The sequence below is a fragment of the Stegostoma tigrinum genome, chromosome 16, assembly GCF_030684315.1.
Source record: "Stegostoma tigrinum isolate sSteTig4 chromosome 16, sSteTig4.hap1, whole genome shotgun sequence".
Classification (NCBI taxonomy): domain Eukaryota; kingdom Metazoa; phylum Chordata; class Chondrichthyes; order Orectolobiformes; family Stegostomatidae; genus Stegostoma; species Stegostoma tigrinum.
In genome coordinates this window covers 24,028,444-24,055,620 of record NC_081369.1, presented here as the reverse complement: position 1 = coordinate 24,055,620, position 27,177 = coordinate 24,028,444, and the positions used below count along the sequence as shown (strand labels likewise).

Genomic DNA, 27,177 nt, shown 5'->3' with positions numbered 1-27,177 from the left:
GAGAGCATAACTGGGGTGGGAGGGGCCTTTGATTCTGTTGGTTGCTTTCCCAAGTGAGAAGTATAGACAGAGTCAATAGAAGGAAGTTTGTGTGATGGATTGGGCTGCATTCACAACCCTCTGTAACTTCTTAGAGTCTTGGACAGAGCAGTTGCCATAGCACATTGTAATATATCTGGCTAGGATGCTTTCTATGGTGCATCTATAAAAATTAGTATGAGTTATTGTGGCCATATTGAATTTTGTTAGCCTTCTGAGGAAGTAGAGGTGTTGGTGTGCTTTCTTCACCATTGTATTGACGAGGACATATTGAATTCTGAGCGTTGTAAAACCAATTTACTTAATCAGATCAGAAAAAGAAATTGCAGATGAGGTGTAATTAATTAACAGGTCAGTGTCACAAATGGAGTAGAGACCAATTGTTAGTCCATATCTGTGTAAATGTAGTGTCTGTCTTAAAAACACAGTAAGCAGTCCACAAAGCTGATTAATATAACAATGTAATTGGACAGGGTAGGCGATGGCCTAGTGGTGTTATCACTGAAGTATTAATCCAGAAACCCAGCTAATGTGCTTGGGCGGCACGGTGGCTCAGTGGTTAACACTGCTGCCTCACAGCGCCAGGGACCTGGGTTTGATTCCGCTGTCTGGCGACTGTCAGTGTGAAATTTGCATGTTCTCCCCGTGTCTGTGTAGGTTTCCTCGGGGTGCTCCAACTTCCTCCCAGGTTAGGTGGATTGGCCATGCTAAATTGCCCATAGTGTGCAGGGATGTGTAGGCTAGGTGAGTTTTAGGGGGATGGGTCTGGGTGGGATGCTGTGAGGGCCGAATAGCCTGCTTCCACTCTGTAGGGATTGTATGATAACATAACCTTCTGTAGCCCTCATCCAGGTGCCTTTTGCTAGGTCTGGAATGTTCTTTTTGTGTTATAATCTACTACAGAAACAATAAACTCTAAGAAAAACTCTTAGACGATAGAATTGCAGGTTACACCCATTTACAAGAAAATGTGTTAATGACTTGATGCAGTGGACTGAATGACCTGTTTCTGCCCCAACGTCTTATGTGGTCTGTCTCTCTCTCTTTACTTCCCTCTGTCTCTCTCTCCCCCCAGTACATCGCCCCACCCGCCCAAAGGGCATTTGGTTACATATAAATTTGAATCAACAGCCATTTAAGGAGTTAGTGCTGTTCCACACAACATCAACTGAATGAACACCTAGAAATGGATCAAACAAAATAAGCCACGGAATTTGGAACAAAGGTTCAAAATTTGACAAACACAAAAGTATAAGAACCAAGCCAAAATAAATTGATTGGAAACCAAAAAGGTAACATTGGATAACTGAAATGTGTTGTAAAACAAAGTAAATAACCACAACAAAACATTCTTAATCTAACATTGGCAAGAACCACATTTGATTCAAAGGTGTTTATAGAATAGAATTGTTTGTCTGCTGAAACATTAGCCATTGTGAGCACAGACCTGTTAAAGGCTGTAGCTAGAGAAGTACAAGTTCTGGCAAGGGAAGAAAGAGTGAAACACTTAAAGTGCAGGCCTAGTACTTGGTACTCTATCCACTATTAGTGCAGGTAGATGAGGAATTTGAACCAGAAACTGCTAAACATTTTGGAACCCAACTAGAGTTGGAGCAAGCTAAATATGCTAGAATTTAGGGAAAGAAAAGAAGGTGGTTTTCCAGTTCAGAAAACTGGAAATAGAGTTACGGTTTCAAAGAATGGAAGTTGCTCAGGAAGACTCCCCTCCTCCCATGAATAGTTCAAATTTCCCTGCTCAGAACAAAGCTTTGAGGTCCTTAAATACACTCAGTTTATTCCAAGGTGTGAAGAAATATTTTACAAATGCCTTTGAAACAATATTTCTAATGTTAAATTAAGACAGTTTTGTTACAGCCATTTATTTTGTTTGACAAATTGTTTCGGCATCCAGCATTCCCCTTTTTTGTTTCCAGTGAGTTAATTTTGGCTTGTTTCTTATGCTTAGACTTCTATCAATTTTGATTCCTTTGCTCCATTTGTGAAATGTTACTATATTTTAAAAGTTAACAGGACAGTTACAATAGCCATAGAAATGTTTGGAATCTCATGACTCAGGATCAGCTAACCAGGAAGGCTCAAGCAGTTTTTTCACTGCTGATCATAAAATGCCAGTTGATTATGAATAATCAAAGTTCCCTGCGTTAGTACATATGATTCATTCGAATGTTGTGCTGCCGACCCAACCCAACCAGACCTAGTCTCCCTTCACATGTTGCCAGACATGTCACCCCTTACCCCGGTCTGCTGCTGACGCCTCGTCCCCTGTTGCCTGATCCGACCCTCAATCCATCCCCGATTGAATTTTTCCAATTCGCTCTGCCCCACCCTAAACATTGCATCACTTACCTGGCTCCCTTGCCACCTTGCAGCCTAATACCTTCCCACTTGGCATTCTAATTACCTGCACCCTACACCCTATCCAACTGGTACCTTGTTTAACTGGCACCCTACCCCCTCCCCATCTCAAATCTGATACTCTGGCAGCCTAACTCCTCCCCAGTTGGCACCCTATGTACCTGGGCCAGACACTGTATGCCCTATCCATCTGGCATTCTACCTCCTCAGCACCTTAATTTCACACTTACTTAGATTATACATTTAATATTGGACAATAGCTGTCAAAGTGGCTGACTGGACCTTTATACATCAGAATGTGCAAGCTGGGAAGAGCTGGATAAAAAGGGAGCCATATTGAGTCTACTATTCGTTGAGATAGTGACTGATCTAATAACTCTCAAATCCTTTCAATTTGATGCCATCTTTAACTCCCTTGATTAACTTGTGGTCAGTTTATTCCCTTCCTAGAATCTTCCTTCCTCATTGGGATAAACCCTTTCTCTGAGTTATGACCATTTTCTTAAATGCCTGCTATTGTTCATCAATTGTCCTTTCAGCTAAACACCTTTCCCACTCCACTCAAGCCAACTCTGCCCTCATTCCTTTGTAGTTACCGGTATTTAAGTTTCGCAAAGTTGTTTCTAATTCAGGTTTTCCATACTCAAACCGAATGCTAAACTTGACCACGTTATGACCACTATTTCCTGAATATTTAGTTCCCAGCTTTGATCTCCTTGTTAATATTTCTCTGTGATGGATGAATGATTATATTTATGAGCTTCTATTTTTGCCATCAATTTATTTCTTTTATTCTGAATACTACAAATGTTTAAGCAAAAAGGCATTAATTTTTTCTTTTTATCATACCCCTATTTGTTTTTATTCTATTTGCTGCTTTTTTTTATGTTTGTGTACTCCATACCTCCCTGTCCTACAGTGGGTGTGATTTCCCAAATAGCTGCTCTGCAGCTTCTTTTGCTTTGTCAGCCTATGTATCACCTATCCAGAGCCGTCCACCCCCTAATTTTTTTTAAAGCCCTCTGTACAGTCCTACCTCTTTGGTTCACCAGGACAGTGATCCCAATTTGGTTCCAGTGAAGTCTATCCCAGCAGAACAGCACCTGTCTACCTCAGTACTACTGCCAGTGATCCTTGAACTGAAGCCAACTCCTCCCACACTAACCTTATAGCCATGCATTTAACTCATTGACATTATTTACCCTTAGTGGATGATCCATCTCCACCTCCTGCAGAGATCCCCAGCATCACAAATACCAGTCTAGCCCATTAAATTCACTCTACATGATATGGGTGACATGGTGGCTCAGATGTTAGCTGGGCCCTCTGTTTCTTCCCACACTCCAAAAATGTGCAGGCTAGGTGAGTTGACCATGCTAAATTTTCTGCAGTGTCCAGGGATGTGCAGGCTACGAGGATTAGCCATGGTAAATGTGGGCTTACAGAGATAGGATATAGGCCTGGGTCTGGATGGGATACTCTTCAGAGGGATGATGCAGACTTGATGGGCTAAATGGCCTCTTTTCACACTGTAGAGATTCTATGATTCCATATCAAGAAACCACTTCGCATCATTGGCCTACAGAGGCTATTGCCCCTTACAACATTCCTGCAATATTACTAAGAAATGTGCTCTAGAACTTGCCTCATTCCTAACCAAGCTGTACCAATACACCTACAACATTGGCATCTACCTGATAATGTGGAAAATTTCCCATCTCTATCCTGTACACACAAAGCAAGACAAATTCAACTTACTGCCCTATTAGTCTACTCTTGATCATCAGTAAAGTGATTGCGATGAAGCAGTACTTGCCTAACATAACCTGTTCACTGATACTGCTTTGGGTTCTATCCCCTGACCTGTTCAAACTTAGATCAAACCTGAATAAAAGAGCTGAATTTTAGACATGATGTGAGAATGACTGACTTTGATCCCAAGACCACATTTGATCAAGTGTGGCACCAAGGAATCCTAGTAAAGTTTGAGTCTTTGGGTATCATGGGAAAATTCTCTGCTCATTGGTGTCATATCTGTCACAAGGGGAAAATGGTTGTGATTGTTGAAGGTCAATAATTTCAATTCCAAATATCACTGCAGGAATATTTCAGGGCAGTGTCCTAGGCCTAACCATCTTTAGCTGTTTCATCAGTGACCCCACCTCCACGAGATGCTCAGAAGTGGGCGTGTTTACTAATGTCTGCACGCTGTTCAGCATCATTCATGACTCCTCAGATGCAGCCCTAGTCCAAATGCAGCAAGGCCTGGACAATATCTAGGTTTGGGCTGACAAGTGGCAGGCAACACGCATCCCACACAAATTCCAAGCAATGGATGTCCCCAATAAGAGAGATCATGAATCTCCTGATATTAACATCCTGAAGTTAATATTCTTTAGAAACTTATCATGATTAGCCATATGAGTACTGTGGCTCAAGTACAGATCAGAGGCTAGGAATCCTATAGTGGGTAACTCCCCTCTTGACTCATCAAAGCCTATCCACGTTGCAAATCACAGTCACGGATATGATAGAACACTCCACACTTGCCTGGATCAAATTAGCTCTGTTTGATAGCCCATTTGATAGTCATCACATCAACAATCATGCACTTCTTCAACAACTGATGCTCAGTAACAGCAGTAAGATGAACTGTAAAAATTCACCAAGGCTTTTTATATAGCACCATCCAAACCCATGACTTCTCCCATCTTGAAGTTCAAGTGCAGGAGATTCAAATGAACACCACCAGCAGCCCGCCAAGCTACTTGCAATCCAGACTAGGAATGATATTGCTGAGGGCCTAGTTGCATGTAAGTCAGGCAAGGCATAACTGCCATTTGAATTTTGTGAGGGAACAGGAGATTGCCGTTTTGGAATAGTTAGGGGAATCTACAATGGGTTTCTTATGGCACCTAATTGCAAAAGAAGGCCTAGCAGGTTAACTTGGAAGTACAGAAAGAGTCAACAGAGCAAGGGACTGAGTAATCTACAGTTAAGGGATGGTCGAATAAAGTTTACTTTTGAGAATATCTGGAGCTGGGGAATATTCTCCAGAGGGCTGTGATATACTTATAGGTGGTCTGTACAGATGTAATAATTATGAAAATTAATGTGTCTTACAAGAGAGTTTGATGGGGTTGGGGAAATAAGAGGCAAACTGAATAATAGCAAACATTGTTATAAATGATATTTTTAATAGTGTTTGTTGTGTTTAACTTCTTGCTATGGACCAGATTAAACCCTATCAAAATATATTAAAATATCCTAAGCCATAACTTTTTCTTATTTTAAAGATAATATAAGATGTCACTTTCCAGATGTAATTTCATTGGTCAAAGTAGTTGACTTAAAGCAAAACACACTTTATTTTTACGCTACAATTAAAAAAACCTAACAAAGTAAAGATAAGTGTTGGCTTATCTGTAACTCTATCAAAATGCTTAATAAAATAATATATATTAACTATTACTAATTAACTACTTAACTAGTTAATTAACTACTAATGTTCTAATAGAATAACACCCCATAAACATACCCTGGGAAAAGGAAAATTCAGTAAAATAGATTGTCTCACACACATTTATAGCAGCAGGAAGAGAACCCCAGGTTTTAGATGTCACAGGCAGAGGAATAACAACTTCCATGTCCAGCTTCAATACCCCAGCAACTGCAGAAAGCTGAAACTAAAAATCCTGGTTCTTTGGGAGCTTGCCACCACCTATTCAGGCTGCCTGTATTGTTCCAACTTTAGAAAAAAAAAGGCCTCACAAGCTTTTTACTTTATTGGCCTTGAGCTGACTGCTTGACACGTCTGTCTCAACCTTCCTTGATTAAAAAAAACACTCAAAATACATCTGTTAAAGCCATAGTATCATCACATCCTTTATGTAGAATTACATTTGTAATTTGGTAAGTAAAGGTAAAACCATGTGGTGCACTCTATGCTTCTAAAGCAAGAAATTTGGATTTCTCATTAAATGTTAAAGGTTGCTAACTGAGTTGTAATAATTTGGATTCCTTCCCTTCCTTTGGGCAAGTGCCATGGAGCCTCTGGGTACTTGAAGCATAATTGAGACCAATACTTCAGTGGGTGGTGAATTACAGACACAACCTTTGTTTTGATGGCATAATGTTGAAGGAACAGGCACTACAGGTTGCCTGACCTACATCCAATGTTTTTTTTAAATGATGATAATGCAGGTACAATGAAGCGTATAGCAGGTATGCCTTCCACATATTGTAAATTCATCCGAGATTCTAATATTCTTAATATACTTAATTGCAGTATTTAAAGAGAGTTGTGAATATATATAATGAAATATGGTTAAGATAGTCTTGTTTTGATATCAATGATACATTGTCCACATAATTAATATTTTGTGACAATGAATCTGGTAATCTTCGTGATGGCAAATGTCCTATGCGTTATAAAAGTTTTAAGATTGTGAAGGTATCCATCAGTGCTCGTCTACTTGGAAGAGTTCCAACTCAAATTCAGTGTAAAATACTCACTTTTACCACCACATTATTGTCAATGTATTATAAAAGTCAATCACATTTGCACCTTCTATAACAAGTCTCCTTTTTTACCTTAGTTCCCACAACATTGACATCACAAAGCGAAATGACTGATTTCAGAATTGAATTTTACTTGTATGTTTCTGTACTTAGGAAAATAATAATGGAAAATCAAGCGCACCTAATCCATAGATTCCAGGGGACGTTTCTTAATCTAAATAGATTTCAATCCTTACCCCATTAACAGGCTGCCTCCATGACCTAAAACCACCAGATCCTGAGTTTAAAATTAATTCTGAAGTGCAGTGAAATAAACTTTGCGTGTGTCCAGATGAACTTCTCCATCAATCTGACAATGTCCCATGAAGTAAAAGAGCTCGTTCTACAGTAATCTTCAAGCAAGTTGCTATTAGTCTCCGGCCAACCACATATTTTTTGCAGCTGTGTTGTTAAACCTGCTCCTGCTTCCAAACTGTTTCTGCAAATATCCTAAAGCCGCTCTCAAGTATAAACAGATTTCACCCAGTTTGATGTCTTTACCCCAGAAATGAATAATTCTGTGCCAGATTGTACTGCTCCTCCAAACACTGCTCCTGTAATTTTTAAAAAATGCACGTTTAGTTGTGTTAAAGAAATGCTGCCGTTATAGAAGACTGTTTTTACAAAGTTTGGAGAGAGAAGGAGTTTACAGCGAGGCAGATGCAGATATGATTAAATTGCTAGTCATAGCCCGTCGCTATAAATTTTAAAGCAGTGTAGAAATACTTAACAAAGTTCTGCTGGAACATCTGCAATTTTCCATGCAGCCTGAACTTGCACCAATTTGGGAGCCATTTCCTATTCTACATAACGTGTCTTATATAGAAATAATGCTCTGTTACAAGAAACTGAAGGTAACTTTGAATTGCAGTGTTGTCACACTTATTTTGATTTATTGTAAAATGTATTTTCCATTTGTCATTTATTTCTGATAATGGCGGTTCTTGGACAGTGCTAAGTATTGCATAAAGAAAAATCAGTAAAAAATAACATTATGCAAGCGTTGCGGTCAGAGGAGCAGCACAGTTTACTGCGACAATGTGGAATATTACCGGCCTTTTCTATGTCACGCTGCTTCTGCCCTCATTATGGAGGCTTGGTATTTGGAAGAGCAGTAGAATCTACACAGTAATGTAGAAGAGTATAGTCTTCATGACTTCATTATTCTGTGTGCCTGAGCACAGTGTCAAATATTTCTTAAATAAAAATTCTAATATATATATAGAATTTTAATGATGTAACTGAAAAAAGTCACATAGGGTGGAATCTTGAAGCGCCCTGAATTATGCGGGCTATGGTGCGAAATCTGGAAAAATCACACGAACAGTCAAGTGAGGCCTATCTCAACTAGCTGCATGTTCCAACAGAGTTCCGTGCATTAGGCTGAGACTCTCGCTCGGCAGCACTGAGACGTCTGTGAAGGGGGGTTATTGCTTGTTGTTGGTCTTGTGAACTGCACATCTTGCCTCATTAATATGCAGCCTGCTATAATCCAATCAGCCACAGAAAACTAGATGGTGAGAATTCTCAACAAGAAAGCCAGAATACCAGGCGTGTCCAACTCGCTGTTTTCTCTACTGTTTATCCATTTTGGTTAGCAGGGCATGTTCCAGGGCACTGACTGCAACCACCCCATTCATGAATGCTGGCATCTGTCATTTGGCACCTGTCAGCAGCCTCTGGGGACACTCATGATACCTCTCTGACCCAAATCTGTGCTTTAAAGTTGTACTTCAGAGTGCACTAGCAATTAGCACTGAAAATCTTCCTAGAGATTTCACACATAGAGGTAGGTATGTAGCTCACAGATTGAGCCAGGCTCCATTTACAGGCATTTCACTTGCCCTCTTGAGTGTTTCCTCACTTTGAGCCTACCTGAATTCTCTGAGCATCCCTGCATGACCTTGCCTTGCTGCCCTTTTGCACTTTTCTCCTCCCTCTCTCAAGTCAGAGCTACCAGGGTCACAGTACTTTAACCTTGCATTGCTGTTTAGTACAGGGATAATTCCACAACATTTATCATGGCTGTCAGCAATCCTCTGTCAAGTCAAAGGAGACAGGGCATCTTGGCACAAAAATTCAACGCTGGCCTCCAATATCAGTCCAGAGGCCATGGCACTATCAGGCAGCCACACAGGATAGTCAGTGTCAAGATTCACTCCTTAAAAGAGGTTATGATCCAAAGGTCAGGCAGCTACCTTGGCTCTTTCTGACCTGTTGAGTCCTGTCTTTAGAAGAGCTGATCTTGGGCAGTGAATTGTTGTACTTGTTGTGGAATAGCATTGTGAATTGTTGGGCAAATTGCTAACTGAGGAAAAATTAGAAGGTGAGAGTAATCTAACTAAAAATTATAAATTGTTGGTAGGAGTTTCCCCAGGTACTTAAAAAGGTGAAGAGTGCCTGAATGGAATCTTGGTTCTCTCAAGAATGTGGCTGCACAATTAATAATGGAGAATAAAAATTGAGGAATTTTGTGTCAACCTTTGCTATAGAAGACATCTGAGAACTAATTGTAAATCAAGACAAAAAGGAGGAAGAAACCTAAAACAAATACAAACAGCAAAGAAAACATGCAGCAAAGATTATTAGAGCCAAAGGCTGCTAAGTCCCCAGGTCCTGATGGACTTCATCTGATAGTTTGAAAATAAGTGGTATGCTGTTGGAAAGGAGTTGTCCTGGAATTCCTTAGTGTTGATCTGGACCTCATGAAATCTGTTGGCATCAGGTTAAACATAGGCATGGAAACCTCCTGCTGATTACCACATACTGTCTCCTGTCAACTGATGAATCAGTCCTCTTCCATGTTGAACACCCCTCATAGAAAGTGAAGAATGTACTCTGGATGGGGATTCAATTTCACCACCGAGAGTCACTGGGCAGCACTACTACTGAACAACCTAGTCAAATCCTAAAAGACATAGCTAATAGTCCGGGTCTGCAATAGTGGTAAGAGAATCAACGAGAGGAAAAATCATTCTTGACCTAATCCTGGACAGTCTGCATGAACCAACAGATGCATCTGTCCGTGTTAGTATCAGTAATTGTTCTTGCGGAGATGAAGCTTCGCCTTCACATTGGAAATATCTTACAATGTGTATCTGGTGCTATCATCATGCTAAATGGGGCGGACTTCAAGCAGATCTAGTAACTCAAACTGGGTATCCATGAAGTGTCTTGGGCCATCAGTAACAGCAGATTTATTCTACAACATAATCTGCAATCTCGTGACCTGGCATAGCCCCTCTACATTGTTACTGTTAAGCTGGAGAATCACCGCTGGTTCAATGAGGGGTTTACTTAATCTGGTGAAGCTGCAAAGCAGGACTGTTTGTGTGCCAAATGGTGTAAACAGCAAGTGATGGACAGAAGTGATTCCACAACTGACAATTTGGATGAGGCTCTACCACATCTGGTTGTCAGTGGGGGTTGACAACTATGTTAGCACTGGAGGAGGAGGAGGGACCTGTACAAATATTCCTATCCTCAATGATGAGGGAGGCAAGCACATCAGTGCAAAAAGTAAGGCTGATTCATTGGCACCAATCTTTATCCAGAAGTGCCAAATGAGTGAATCATTGCAGCCTCCTCCAAAGGTCTCCAACATCACAGATATTGTCTGTAGCCAATTCAAATTGCTCCATGTTAAATCAAGAAATGGATGAATGTACTGCAAAGGCTACAGGCCTAATAACATTTTGGTAATAGTACTGAAGATTTCAACTCCAGAAATTGCTGTGCCTCTAGCCTTGCTGTTCCCATGCAGTTACAACATTGTCATCCATCTACCCATAATTGTGCTGTCCACAAAAGTCGGACAAATCCAACTCAGTCAATTGCTGCCCCATTAATGTACTCTCGATCATCCCTAAAGTGATGGAAGGGATCACCAACTGTGCTTTCAGCAGCACTTGCTTTAATTAACCTGCCCCAGTTTAGATTCACCATGACCACTCAGCTAAAAACCTCAGTATAACCTTGGTTCAAAAAGGGACAAAAGAGCAACCATGGGCAAAATCAAGACTGACGTCCCTTGATGTCAAGGCTGCATTTAACTAAACATGCATCAAGAAGCCCTAGCAAAGCTGGATGCAGTGGGAATTGGGAGTAATCTCTCCACTGGTTAGAATCACACGTTTAAAAAAAGGAGGTAGTTCATCTCTTCACCGTCTTCAGCTGCTACATCGATAACCTTCTGTCAATGATAAGATCAAATTGTGGATGTTACACAATCTTCCTCACAGTTTACAAATGCTTCTAAGTTTTGTATCATCTGTAATCTTGGAAATTGTCCCTTACTCACCAAGATCTAGACCATTAATAGAGATCATGAGAAGTAAAAGTCCCATAATAAATTCCTGGAGACGTCCACTACAAACCTTCCTCTGACCTGAAGAGAATCCATTAACCATTACTTCTAATTTTCTCTATCCCTCAGCCAATTTTGTATCCCAGTTGTTCATGGAAGTTCCATGAATTGCAACTTTTCTCCAGCCTGTTACGGTAATTTTAGTAGCATGCAGGGAATATCATGTCAGTGAAATTTCCATTTCTGATATAATAATATACTTTTATTTAAATTGTTTGAAGCTCTGATTATTGTGATTTCATTAGTTATTGTTTTGTCAGTCTATATCAAAGGGTCCTGTGAACTCCTGTTCTCTGCAATCAGTCAAAAGATTGCGACGATGGAGCTTTAAGGAATCTCCATGATGCAATAAGTAAGATATTCTACATTTGGACCTCTGAGACACTCCTCATTCAACAGATGTTTGTAGGTCATTAGATGTATACATCTTTAGAGATGTTTACAAGTTTTGATACTAATGTTTGACTGTGCGTTGGCCCTGCATTGATCAGTCTTTAAGTCCTGACTACATTCTAGACATGAGCATTATTATGTTAGCTATAGCGTGACAAAAATGAGATACTTTTACTATATTGAAGATTGCACAGAAACTGGGCATGACAGACTAATTTAATATAAATTCTATGTTTCTGTAGTCACAATACCACCTTCTTCCCTTCTGAAAGCCCATCATCACCACCACAATCATCCTATTCACCATCCAATGTCCAGAACCACAAACATCATTGCCAGTATTTTCCTTTGACTCATGCATGGACCTGAAGTGACCATCAAAATGCTGGCATGGCAGTTTTTCTCTCCTGGTAATGTTGATTGTTTGATCCAAAAGATTTATAAAATTCAATTTAATGAGAAGCTGCTGTATTGTGAAATTTATCTGGATCATTAACTACAGAAAAAGAAGGCATATTTTCTGGTGTCTACTTTCATTTCTCTGTTTATACATGTTACTAATGTAACGTTAAAAAATGCAGGACAGACAGCATAAAATGTCTGCACATCTGATATTCAAGGTCTGTATGTGTGCAATATATAGCAATGAACAATTTGTCTTGAAGACGAGAGCGATGCTTTCAATTTTTTTTGTTGTGAAACTGTTCAGAAATTAGTAATTTCTATTTATTTCTGTTGCTTGAATGTGCTTTGTGACAACCAAACAGAATGTAACACTCATAATATTCATTAAACACACAAATAAATTATCTGTTCATTATCTTCATTAGCTGTTGTATGTTTTTTTGAGTCTCTATGTTCAAAAGCAGTCAGGTATATTAGTTTATTTTCTAAACTTGTAACTGCATGCTCACATGGACAAAATTAAATCATTTTGTGAGACTTTATTTTAAAGATATGTAATCTGCATGTAATATATAGTAGGAAAACCCCATTAAATACAGTGTAGATATTACATATTCATATAAATATGTGGTCCCTGTAATACTGAGTGTATGCTTTAGAAGGAAATTGTTGTCCAGAACTAATTTTATTTTGTATTTGATGAACATGGTGTATACCAGACATTTCTACGGGTCCTTGTGAATATTGCTCGTGTTCCTTCAATGCTCCAAAGATGTCAAGTAGCATCTCTGAGCAGGTTGATTGTAAAATCTTTACATCAGACATTTGTGAGAGTCAATTGGAACTATAACAATGATGGAACAAAGGAACAGGAGTCCATTGAGTCTGTTTCACTTCAATTTGACCATATCTTATCTGTACCTTGAGTCTATTTGCCCACCATTTATATATACCCATCGATACCCCTTTTTAACAAGACATGAGAGTTAATCACACTACCCAGATTTTTATCAAAATGATCAATGATAGAAGATAACTTACCCACGGGATTGGAGCTTCAGAATAGTGATATCTGCTTTAAGATGCTAAATTAAAGCATAAAAATGCTTGAAATGTGGATGCCTTTCAGCATTTGTGAAAATGAAAACATTTGATTTATGCTTCAGGCTTGGACCAGTTCTTAGATTTCCTAAAGAGTCTAAATCCAGAAATGTTAACCTGTCATTTTCTTTGCAGATACTGATGCATTTGGTCTTCTTTCAGACTACAATATTTCTGACCCATTTTCACTATTGTAGTCTTGCTATGTAGGACATAAAATTGCAGGCCATTAGCACTAATATTGGGAGCAATATACAAATTTGCTCAGTGCTGATGGGTAATGTTAAGCTTTACTAAAATCAGCAAATACATCTTGGTGCCCAAGTGATAAGAAATTTCAGATTTCAAGTGGAACTATTTTTTTGTTATAGGTTGAATTTGAGTGGTTGCGACAGTTCTGGTTTCAAGGGAAACGTTCAGCAAAGGCAACTGATTGGTGGTTTGGACCAATGATTCTGCTGGAGAAATCTTGGAGAGAGATGGAGCAAATGGTATGTAATTTATTGTATTTTACTGATTCAGCATTGAGCTGTGGATAGTGAATATTGGTTAGGAAATATGTTCCTTCCTATATTAATTTATTCAAAATAAATGACCAGCCTGTGGTTCAGACTAATGACTGTGACAGCTGTGGCTAATTCTTTGGTTAAAATTATGAAAGTGCACTGCAAATGGAATTAAATATAAAAATGGAAGAATAAAGTGATTCTAGAAGCCTATTAAATACAATTGATATAAAGCCATGTGACTGTATTTTGAAATAGGGTGCTGTCAACAACATTCTCTGGATGACGCTTTTAAATCATAAGAACTTGAATAAAAAGTGGTCTCAGATGAAATCAATTTATGAACCTAATTTAACTCGCACAACATTATTTATCCATTACCCTTGTTCTCATAGACTCATGTTGGCTTCCAGTTACTCAAGAGCTCAATTTTGAACAACAGCAACAGCTCTTTCTCCGATACATCGATGATATCGTCGGTGCAGCTTCCATCTCTCATCTGGAATTGGAAAATTTCATCAATTTCTCCTCCAATTTCCACCCTGCCCTCACTTTCACCTGGCCTATCTCTGACTCCTCCCCTTCCTCGACATTTCTGTTTCGATTTCTGGGGATAGACTGGCCACTAATATCCATTACAAACCCACTGACTCCCGCTGCTACTTGGACTATACAACCTCACACCCCACTTCCTGTAAAGACTCCCTCCCATTCTTTCTGTTCCTTCTTCTCCATCGCATATGTTCAGATGAGGCCAACTTCAACAAGCGAGCCTCAGAAATGTCCCCCTTCTTCCTAAACCGTGGTTTCCCCAGCTCCATTGTCGACAGGGCCCTCAACCAGGCCCAACCCATCTCCCATATTTCTGCCTTCATCCCTTCTCTTCCCTCCCGCAACAGCAATAGGGATCCGTTTATCCTCACCTACCATCCCACCAGCATCCACATCCAGAAGATCATCAGACGCCATTTCTGTCACTTCCAGCAAGATGCCACCACCAGACACATATTCTCCTCCCCTCCTTTGTCTGCCTTCTGCAGGGATCGTTCCCTCTGGAACACCCATAACCGGTGAAGGTGCAACACCTGCCCAGTTACCTCCTTCCTCCCAGCATCCAACGGCCCAAACATACCTTCCAGGTGAAGCAACACTTCACCTTCACTTCAGAATCTAGTCTGCTGTATTGGCTGCTCACAATGTGGTCGCCTCTACATTGGGGAAACGAAGCAGAGACTTGGTGATCGCTTGATCAGAACATCTACGTTCTAATCGCAAAAAAGACCCTGAACTACCCGTTGCCTGCCACTTCAGTGCACCACCCTGCTCCCTGGTCAACATCTCTGTCTCTGGCTTGCTACAGTGTTCCAGTGAAGCCCAATGCAAGCTGGAGGAACAACACCTCAGTTTCTGATTGGGAACCCTGCAGCCTTCCGAACTTAATGTTGAGTTCAATAATTTGAGGGCCTAAACTCTCCCATGTCCCAGTCCACCGCCCCACACCCCAGGCCTTGTTACCACATAGCCTGCCATTACACACCCCCTGTTGTTAGTCACGAACAATCCCCATTAGCAACTATTCACCCTCCCAGCCTGATCGTTAGCAACTCTTTTGTCTGTCTAACTATCTTTCTCTCTCTTTGAGCTCTATCCTATCATTTAGTCCCTATGCCACCCGCCTCCCTATTTTCTGCATATAAACTGACGTTTTCCCAACCACTATCAGTTCTGAGAAAGGGTCACCAGACCCGAAACATTAACTCTGTTTTCTCCTTCATGGATGCTGCCAGACCTGCTGAGCTTTTCCAGCAACTTTGTTTTTGATCCTGATTTACAGCATGAGCAGCTCTTTTGGTTTTTATTTAGCTCAATTTTTAAGTCTCCTCCCCATCACTCTAAGTTGTATATATTTCAAGAATTCTGGCCTCTTAAGCAATCCTAATTTTAATTTATCTGTTGGTAATTGTTCTTCCAGCTATCAAGATCTGGAATTCTTCCTTTTGGCACATCACATCACTCCTATAATTTTCCACCTTGCTTTCCATCATTAAGACACTCCTTAAAACCTAGATTTTTAACTTAGTGTTTTGGCCAAGCTTTTGATCCCTCTGATCATTTGTTATGTGTTTCAATGTCAGATTTGGTTTCACACAACTCCTGTGAGCCCCCTGTATTTAGATCATTATACATATGCAAGTGTTGAATTCACTGCTTTCCTATGACTAAGACATTGGTTGGAACTTCACGTCCCAATGACCTTGTTCCCCAAAAATCATGATTTGAAAGTCATTAACAAACCTTGGTATCAACAGAATGATAGGCGTCTTCTAAGCGTGTGTTCACACAAATGGCTAGTCATTTTGAATGCTGAAGTCACCTACAGTGGCCACTGTAATTTAAGAATTAAAACAGCAGAGGGTACTATTGCATCAGTAGTACACTGAAGCCGCAGTGGTCAGAAACCAAGAAAGCAATTGACAGCGTTTATCAACAGGACAATGTAACTTATCATCGGAAAGTAGCCTCACTTCCACTAGCACGTGGATGTCCATTTACTGCAAACTTAATTTTTGCAATAGATCAAATGGTTAACTTGACTGACAAAAGTAGGCTTTGTTTAGCATAAAAGAAAATTTTATAGAGATTTGGATGCACATTTCGGCTCGATTCAATCACGAGTACATCCATTGATTCCTGGGAAACTAGTGACATAAATAATCTGGCTCCAAAAATGATCATAAATGGCTCTATTTGGGTTGAATGGGGATTGCAGATTTAATTCTAAGGAATTTAGCAAATTCAAGTTTGTCCAAATGTTAATTTCAAATGTAATATGCCAATATTTAAAATAGCTTAAAAGGAAATACTTGAGAATAATGTGTAATTGCTGCAATCACTGTTTATATCCATTTTTATCATGTGCCAGGATAGTCTGCATGTTAGTCTGCTTTGCTGTGAATCATGATAGGTTTATAATTTATCTTAAAATTTTTGTCAACTTCTATTTAATTGCAAAATATTTTATCGACATCTTCTCAAAACTGCTGGCAAGTAAATCATTCTGATTTTCTGACACACACGTTGTGGTGTCAAGAAACTGATTTGTCAAGGTAACATTCTAGTTTGAAGCACCACCATATGATAGATGGAATAGAACTTCAAGCCCTACATTGTCTTGTTTTAGTTGCACTATTGTGGAGAAGCTCTGAGAACTTCTTTGAAAAAGGGAGGAAATAAATCACAGAAGCACAGAAAAGGAGAGTGTGTACATTATTCCTGGGCTGATGTGGCATACTTTCATTTAGCCAGCTCAAAACCAAAGACTTGGCCAGTAGCCTGACTGCCATCTCAGTTACAGAAAGTGTGCTAGCCGCTGGGACCAGAGCAAGGGAAGAATGAGAGCAGAATTAAAGAGCACCATCCATATAACACCTAAAGCAGATTCATATTTTCTTGACTTTTAAGTTTATGAAGCCTTCATTTAATTGTCTACAGCAATTCTGTGCACCTAAACATGAGTCTAATGTCGATATATTAATTTCTTTTGGTACTGATTTTCTATGTGATCACTGTAAGTTTGGTTTGCATTGCATAAACAAAAATCTTGCACACAATAGAGTTTGCCCTAAAGCACTCGTTTTATTAGATTTGTATTAATTGGTAGTACTTTCATAACTAATATTATATTACTGTTGTAGATTTAAAATCAAAGCCGTATTTGTTTTACAAGTCTTCAAGTCATTTGTTTTATTTTCTGAACATAGTGTATTCGGTCCTTGCTTGGAGTTCATGACTTGACTATAAAGATCATTAGCTTCATATTCCAAACAGCAACTGTTTCAAACAGACCAGCTTTTTTTCTGGGACTCATGTATTTTTCCTAAAAAATTAGGTAACAGAATTGTAAAAGAATGAGCAAGTGAAACTGCGAAAACACATTCACATAAGCAATATTGCTTTTGGACATGTAATGTGCACCTTATTAGGCGAGTTTACAAATTATGAAATTGATTATCCTTGCTGAAAAGAATCACTACATCATCTTACTGTTCAGATCTGTTCAAACTTATGCCATCTTTTTAATTTCTGAAAAGTCAAAGCCATCAAACGTCCTATTAACCTAACTTGCTTTTCATTTATTTTTAATATAACTTCCATCATGCTGTTGTTTACAATGATGACATAATTGGTTGGAAGAGTTTGTGTAACTGACAGTGTTGAAAGTACTTAACTGTAATGTTGTAATGGGGACAAGAGTCCCTGCAGTCCCTACCCACACTATCAGTCTGAATACTTCCTCCCAAACCTTGTGCTGTGATGAGAATCACTTTGTACTGAAAAATAATCATTTTTTCAAAAAAGTAAGGGAGAAGCAATTACGGAAGTAACCAGAATTTTCTAACTGTTTTAAAAAAGAGATACCAGTAATGACGGTCACTCTTTGAAATAATATTCATGTCTAAATAGGTTGATGTAATGATTGTATTAACTGCTGTGTACTTACATTTGCTGCCACACTTGATAGTTTGCCTTATATGCTATGAGAATTGCAGACATGATCTCAAACAACCGTTGAGATGACATGTGGGCTTTAAGTGACACATTTGTGCAAAGGTACAGTGCCCGTGCAGAGCTTTATATTGGGTTTGGCGCTCTCACAAGCATTTGGTGCTTTCAAACACATTCATTAGAAGAAGCCATTATGCTAATTCAGCGAGCTGCTGTATGATAACCACATGCTGCTTTACATGCTTTTCTTCTTTCTATGCTACAGGAAAGGTTTAAAAGTTCACCATCTCTTTTGTTGACCTACATTTGCTGAATTTTTAAAGCCATCATCAATCAAATTTACACACTCGTGTTTCACATGTTGTAGTCGCCTTACAATTTTGTGTTGCATTGTAGATTGCTTTAGTAAAGTCAGTTTTGCAGAGTGAAGCCCTCTTATTATCATACCCGGCAGTACAATGATGGCAGCTGGTCTTTGCCAACCAGCATGTACAATATTAAACAGCTGTAGCTGAACAGGTTTATGTATATTTAAAAATGAAAGAGAAAAATGAGTGGATTAGCTCAGAAATTGTACGAGGAAACCTCTAAAAATATTAGAAATCAGCTGAGTATGGAGAAGTAGTGCTGCTACTATGATTTAATGAGTCCTGATATTAATACGTGGCCTAATATCAGATTAATTGTGGATAGGTGGGGCACTTTTAACCTAGAATTAAATATTTCACTAAAACTGATCACGTTATGACATAAATCATGATCAGTTGTGCTTAAATGAATAGAAAATATTTAAAATCCTGTGATAATAAATGGGCAAAGATATTAAAAGCTGGATTAGGAATAGGTTTCACTGTGACTAATCAGTTGCTATCATTTTTCCATACGAAAATGTGCTTTTTTTGCAGTGTACAATTTACAAAAAGAAATCAGAATATTTACGAACAATACTTCTTCCCTAAAGCTAATTGCATTTGTACAGAAATACGTTCTTGGATTTGCCTCATAATTTCTGTGCAATTTGAAGAAAGAATATCAAATAAATTTCTCTGTACTCTGACTACTGTTTTTGACAAGTTCTTTTTAATATTGCCTTAAATCACTTTTAAAAAAGATTTACAATGAACATTTAAATTGGAAAGGTAAACATAAATGCATGAAACAAACAAAAAATTGAGACAGCTATTGGCCTAACATTGGGAACCTATATTCCAAAGGTTACCAACTCTGGATATACATGATATGTTATGACGCTCAAAATAAAGAGAATTTCCAAAGCAATAACAATGAAAGCAGTTCTTCAATAATGTTTAGGTTTCACTAACATTTTTAAACTTTTTTTTGAATATGTGCTTTAATTTAAAACATACAATTGCCATTGCATTAATGATATTTTTGGACAGATTTCATTGTTATCAGTATGTATACATTCAAATCAACTTAACTCAAAAAATGCAGCAGAATGGTTGTGGGGAAAAAAACCTGTGCTTTGAAGATAGGTTTCAACTATTTGTTTGGGTGGAAATTATCATTAAATTTCTAATTTCAAGGTGCTATGATTCTTGAAAGCACAAGTCAAGAGTAGATCTTTTATATTTACCATATTCTAATGGCACTATTTATTCCTGGCATTTTATCTCCCTGTGGACAGTTTCCCCCCACAGTTTTCACTGTTGTGATGTAAATGTTGAACCTTCCATTAAAATGACATCCAGATAAAGCATCAAGCATTTTTGCAAAATATTACCCTATGAAATGATGAGCTATTAGATGAATGATGCATTTACTGAAAGATGAAGGTTAAGTAAATGTTTGTGTTTCATAAAAGGCATCTGAGATTGAAGCATTATCAGGTGTGAGATTAAGATAGCCGTCAACACCATTCAAAGATAGTTACTTTTCAAAAGAAGCTATACAAGCTTTGCTTTCTGAGTAAAAGAGGTAGCATAAAAAGCCAAGAATCTCTTGTGAGATGATTGAGACTTGCTATTGCTGTTCCTAGATGCATAGGATAGCAGCCTGTCTCTGAGGGTCTGAAATCATGCAATCCTGAAGGCAACTAACATTCATATCAGCTGCAAAATGTATAAAATCTACAGAGATAGTCTAAAAACAACTTCTGTGTTTGTTTAAAAAAAATGAAATCACAATTAAATATTTTTGATTGTAATGAGCAAGAGCTAGTTCACCAAAAAAAATTGTTACCATCTTTAAATATGTCGCGTTAAAATGCATTTGCTTATTCGAACAGTTTGCCCTGAGTGCCCTGTTAACACTTACTTTTCCATAGAAGGAAAATTTGATTTTCATTTCTATTTTACATGGGTAAGTACAACATAATAAATATCTGTATATTTAGTTTAATTTATATTGAGAAATTTTGATGAATAGAAGTTACTTCTTAATTCTTACTGGTCTCATTTGCATTCTGATAAAAGTAACATTTACTCCATCATAGTATTCAAGGCAAGCAAGAAGCAGCAAGTCAGTGACATTCAGTTATATTAGCAGAGATTCTGTGCATTGTTTCTACATTCATACAGGAAAATGCAATTTATGGAAATGCCTGCCTAAGTATAATGTGAATAAACAAGGTGAGATGTGGAAATATCATTTCAAACACATCTGTTTTAACAAAAGTATAAAAGTAAATACTTGTCTCCTTAAACTGTTGTAATCTGCAGCTTTGGACCTCTAGACAGGGGCTTTGAGTACTTGTCTACTGAGAATACATTGATGACAATATCTGTAATGGCATCAGAGCAAACTCTTGCATACAGCTGACTTCTATTGTTTAATTCTCTAGTTAATAGCCATGTTCTGAGGTCACAGAATATGGAGTCGTCAGAACCATTATGATCAACATTGCATGCCAAATTAGATTGACAAATTACTACCTCAAATAATGTCTTTTATAATGTTTGCATTGACATTGAGCTTGATGGGAAAATATTGTATTTAAAATGGTCAGGCCGTATATATCTGACAGCTTTTGATGGTTGAGGGTATATTAATATCCAGCTTAGCTGCTGTTGGCACTTTGGACAGGTCCCAGGGAAGAATATGAGATTGACCAGGTTTTCCCACTGTGCCAGAAATCTTGTGTAGACACAAAGCAGTAATCTTGTACTAGTGGAAGAATAGATAAGGATTTTTTGTTGCCATTTAAGTTTTAGCACTAATGCTTTTCTGTGTAAGCCCTTTCCTGGGATGTTGAAAAGGAAATGCTCTTTTGAGTTTTTAAGGAATTTTCAAAATGTGTAATAATTAATTTTAAGTGAAGAGATAAATTGTACTCCATCGAAATAGAAACAGTAATGTTGTCTTTATCTGAATTAAATTAAAAAGATTTTGTGTGAGCTTTTGAAAAGCACAGATCACTCTAATGGTGTAATCACTGAATTTAAAACACACGAAAAGGTAACAATGAGATCAGAATCACAGTCAATTTCCAAGCCAATTTTTCTCTCATCGTAGCAAGGATACAGTGTGCATGGCGCTTCTCTGATGATGAACGTAGATTAAAAAAGACTGCAAGAGACGTGGATAAGCAAATCAAAAGCTTAAAACAGGAAATGTCATGCAAGGAAGACATTGTTGTAGATGACTACCTTGGAGGTTGATCCTTATCATGTTGCAAGAATGGGCGTGAAGGAAAGACTTTTTAGATGGAGAGCTAGTCAATGAAATATTGCTTCAGGTGAAGTGCCTTGGCCTTTCTACGTGACCTATTGTTCCATAAACACACACTGCCTAATGCATCTTTTTCAGACTTTGTACTTACATTAACCTTTCTAACGGCACGCACATTCTGTAAGCAATAAAAGAAATAGCTTTTGCAAAATATAACACCATCACCAATGATGATAATATGAATTTATTTATCACATAAAATACATTAATTTCATCTCTTAACAAAATACAGATTTTCAACTGGCTACCCAGTCACAAATTTGTGCTGTGGATCAGCTGTTAAAACCAACACCGTAGATTATAAAAATGGTACTGTGGACTAGACGTTTCCAACCTTGTCAGAATCAAGACACACTTCAACAAAACAAAATTCCATGGTATACTCATTTCTTCTGTTGAATTGGTGGTTCACAATTGTCACACTTACTTGCACTTTAATATACCATAGTAGGAATGGAGACCCCAAGTAACTGGGGAGGCTCCCCTATAGCCTCCTCACTGCCACTGTGGAGTCAATTGCAAAACCAGTGTCATGGCATCATTGCAAAACTGGTACTGTGGAATTGACAGTAAACCCAGAACTGTGGGATTGACTGAAGACCTGGCACTGTGGGATTGACTGAAAACCTGGCGCTGTGGGGTCGATTGTAAAACCTGGCGCTGTCGGATCGACTGCAAAACCTAGCACTGTGGGATCGACTGTAAAGCCCGACACTGTGGGATTAACTGAAGACCTGGCACTGTGGAATTGACTGAAGACCTGGCACTGTGGGATCGATTGTAAAACCCAGCGCTATGGGATTGACTGAAAACCCGGCACTCTGGGATCAATTGTAAAACCGAACACTGTAGGATCGACTGTAAAGCTGTAAAATATGTTCAGTGGCTTGACTGTAAAAGCGGTGTTGCCGAATAATTGTAAAACCAGTGCTATGGATCCATTGTAAAACTAGCATTGTGGATCCATTTTAAAACCAGCACTGTGAATTGTTAATCCCGCACTGTGGATTGACTATAAAACCACTTCTATGGATTGAGCATAAAACCAGCACTGAACATCAACCATAAAACTGGTGTCGGAAAGACTGACCAGGAACAAACTAGTGCTGTAGATTGACTGTAAAACTGGTGCCCCAGATCGACTGCCTAATCTAGAAATAGTCTGGTTTTCAAATTATGGAACAATGATACCCCACTGTTTATGATATTTGCCATACTATAAAGATCCTTATTGAAGTTATTCCTTGTTGAATCAAGTATATCTGGGATTTTAAGAGCATACAACATTTGTGATTTCATGAGAAGGCTAGACTGTGGGAAGAGGGTCCACCATCTGCCTGAAGAAGAACATTAAACGTATAATAAAATTGAACAAAAATGCGTACAATTTGGTGAAGAATAGTGGTAGACAAGAAATGTGGGCAGAATTTAAAAGCAGCAAAAAATGACTAAAATTAATAATTAAAAAATTAGAGTATGGGGGCAAAAAGAAATAGTAAGAATTTCTACATGTGTTAAAAAGTAAGTCATAGGTGAAGTGAGCATTGGTTATTTTCAAAATAAAAATTGAAGGAACTGTGGATGCTGTAATCAGGAACAAAAACAGAAGTTACTGGAAAAGCACGGCAGGGCTGACAGTATCTGTGAAGAAAAAATGAAAGTTAGCATTTTGGTTTCAGTAACCCTCATCTCTTTTCATGTTAACGATATACATAACATCCCAAAAATAATTGCTAATAAGAGATAGAGGAACTTAAAACACTAGGGAAAAGAATGCTGAGAAAATTATTAGAACTAAAACCTCCCAAGTCCCTACGAATTGATGGGTTTCATCCTTTGACTTTAAAAGAAGTGGCTGCATTGGTTTTACTTTTCTAAGGTACCTTCAGATTTTGGAAAGGTTCCCATTAGGTTGAAAAAGCACAAATGTAACTTCCATATTCAACAAAGGCGTGGGAGTGAAAGCAGGAAACTACAGGCAGTTAGCTTAACACTTGTCTTAAAAAAATTCGAGTTTAGAAGCATCAGTGGAGTATGCTGAGAGGATGTTTCCACTTATAAGAAAGACTGGAACAAGGGACTGAACTTTCCCTTTTTTTGGCTATATCATGGTGAGATTTGCCATAGTCTAAGTTGGCTTTTCTCACTCAATCATCTGTTGTACAGCTCATTAATTTGCAACCAGCCTTTCTGTCACCTATCTCCTGCAATTATGCGACAGGAGTGCCGATAATTTTCATTACCGCCAGCAATTTGTGATGTTCTCACTGCTGATGGCATATTTAAGCTCCCAGCTTCATATCACTTCAGACTTTGCAAACCAAGAACTGCCTTTCACAAAATGATCCAGCACAGTTATTCTGAGATAAGTGGCACAGAAAAGCAAGTTATCTTCTCAATTCACCCACAAAGACTTGGAGTTGCAGGTGGACATATCATAAGAAGAAGAGCAGTGCTTTTTCCTGCTGATTAGCAAAGGGACTCTTAAAGCCTAGAACCAGCTTGTAGCTCAGGTCAGTGCAGTGTCTAAAGTAAAACTCAACACACAACAGTAGAAGAAGAAGGTTAATGATCTTTTGTGCTCTGCAACGTTAAGTGTCATTATCTTTGCTACCTCATATTTACAGGATCATTACTCCTTCAAATTCAGCATCTGAGCACTCATTTCTCCAAGGCTCGTGAACTACAACTCTCACAATTCTATATACTTTCCATTGTGATCATACTGTGCCTTTAAGAGAGATGTGTTCTGTGCTGTTTTTCTTGCAGAGAAGTATTGCCACAATGGTATCGGGATGCCTGTTTCAATCAGGCGGTTGGTAAGTGAGCTTGGTAAAGAACTTGTGAATTCTTCCTGGGTTTGTTTTAAAATGAGGCAAAAGAAGCACAAATGGATGAGGTCAGGGCTCATACAGACCCAGGAAGGTTTTTAGTTTTATTTTCAGTAAGTGAGAAGGTTTCTACTGCTGCTGAGCCAACAGCTTGAGTTCTCTGCTGCTAGAGTCTTAGATGAGAGGCTTCCTCTTAGAAATGAAAAGAGGTGGACTGTTTCTTTCAGCATTTTGTTTTGCTGGACTGGAAAGAGGCACATGAGAATCTTAACTGTTTTGCTAAATTGCTTTGCAAAGGGTGTAATAATGGGATGCTGCCTATGTTGAAACAATTGGAGATTAATGGCTAAGTAATGCATTACCGTCTTAAGTATTTCAATAGATTCAAAGTTATGCCAATTCCTTTTTTGTGTATTTTTAATTCTGTTGTAAAAGTATTGGGTGTTTTGATTAAAGTCTGGTTTTGTTTTGGACCAACTGTATCACACCTGGAACACAGCACCTTACACCTGCATTTAAATAAATATAAAAATTAGTGTTTAGGCTATCCCCTTACTGTACTTTTTGGTGGGGTGAGGGTGCTGCTTGGTCTAGTCCAGTACATCACTCAAAGCTCCCATCTGCCTCACCCTTCTATGCTGCGACCTTGTTGTGCCCTCTGTGCTTCCTGCGTGTTCACTGGGGACACCTTATACTGTCTCCTGATCATGCACTTACCACTAACTACACTTCCACCCATCATACTCCGTTCTTCTCTTTGTCACATTGGAGAAAAAAATTGGCCCTTGCCCTGGATGTACGTACCCATAGCACTCCGACCGATGTACTTGTGTTCACCAGGCAGGTTGTACTTGACCTGAAGGAACGACTGTGTCTAGCTCGCCAGGCAGAGATCAGGCAAGTCCCATGATTGATTGTGACAACCTGTAGACCCTTTGACCCCACAAAGGATTTGACGTTCATACATAGGCAAGTTGCTTGAAGAACATGCACTGTTTTTGTTGTGTAGGCTGCTGGCATAGGTGTGACATTGACTTAGTACTGTGCCATACAACAACATGTCTACCCCCTTGACTCTTCAGGATTGCCTCTCTCTCCTTCTGCTCTAAAAGCAATACTTTGCACAAAGATTGGCAGCCTACAAGTAAGCACAAAGTGAGTGAGTGCTAACAATTCAAACCGAGAGCTGTAAGACGTATTCTGTGCAAATACATGAGATGCTTGTAAATCCCTATAGGAAAGAGATGTAGCAGAAGCATGCATATCATGACCATCTCTGAGCTCCAAATTGAAACCTTGAAAGGGCTGAAATAGTGGGTGAGTTGGACCAAAAGCAGGTATGGTGATGTGGTGAGGCTGGTGGTTTGCCAATGCCGATGTGTATGGACAGAGGGTGAAATCACATGATGCAGGAACGTTGTGATAAAGATGGAGTTGACTGAAGGCCCAGAGAAGCAAGTGGCAAGCATCTGCTGCCTGGTAACCGCTCTGACCTCCATGTTGGAAACTGGCCCCGTCTGGTTCTCAAGAAAAGAGCAGAGAATTTGGAGCCACATAGAAATAATGTGATCACAATGGGATGTAAATGCATGGAAGATGTGTAATTTCTGCTCATTCATAAGATTCATAAGTTTTTTTTTCCTTAACACGGTGGCTCAGTGGTTAGCACTGCAGCCTCACAGCACCAGGGACCTGAGTTCAATTCCAGCCTCGGGCGACTGTCTGTGTGGAGTTTGCACATTCTCCCCATGTCTGCGTGGGTTTCCTCCGGGTGCTCCAGTTTCCTCCCACAGTCCAAAGATGTGCAGGTTAGGTGGATCGGCCATGCTAAATTGCCCGTAGTGTTCAGGGGTATGTGGGTTATAGGGGGATGGGTCTGGCTGGCATGTTTCAATGGGCGGTGTGGACTTGTTGGGCCGAAGGTCCTGTTTCCACACTGTAGGGAATCTAATCTAATCCACTCTGATTTTTCCATTATTGCCATATTTTCCCAACTTCCTTGCTATTGTCTGCTGTTCAAGGTAGTCAAAAATTCTGCACAGTAGATCTTCATTTAAGACGGTGAAAAACTTTCCATGAGGGTCATGATTCTGCAGGGTTCTCTTTCTTGGAAAACAGCAGAGACAGATTAATTGAATATTTTTAATTGTTGAATAACAAATGAGTCAATGGTGTAGAGGTAGGCGGGAAAGTGAAGTTCAGACCGCAGTCAGATCAAACATGATTTTATCAAGTGACAAAATGGTCTCTAGGAGCTGAATGGACATCTTTTGCTTCTAATTCATATGTTTCTGTGTGTATGTGTGTAATTACTGTTCTACAGTTTCCCTGGTCCTGAGAGCAAATACTGACCTAGAATGGCTGCCACGGTCACCTGATAACAGATTGAAGCAATTCCAAGAGA

The 27,177-nt window shown here is 39.0% G+C and overlaps 1 protein-coding gene across 6 annotated transcripts in view; it reads left to right on the top strand.

The window, feature by feature from the left end:
* fto (FTO alpha-ketoglutarate dependent dioxygenase) overlaps positions 1-27,177 on the top strand; it is a 422,038-nt gene that overhangs the window by 143,613 nt on the left and 251,248 nt on the right. For all 6 annotated transcript variants that reach the window (XM_059651657.1, XM_059651658.1, XM_048546996.2 and 3 more), the window contains one exon: positions 13,612-13,731. In XM_059651657.1, coding sequence (XP_059507640.1) covers positions 13,612-13,731 — 120 coding nt within the window. The remainder of the gene's footprint in view (positions 1-13,611; positions 13,732-27,177) is intronic.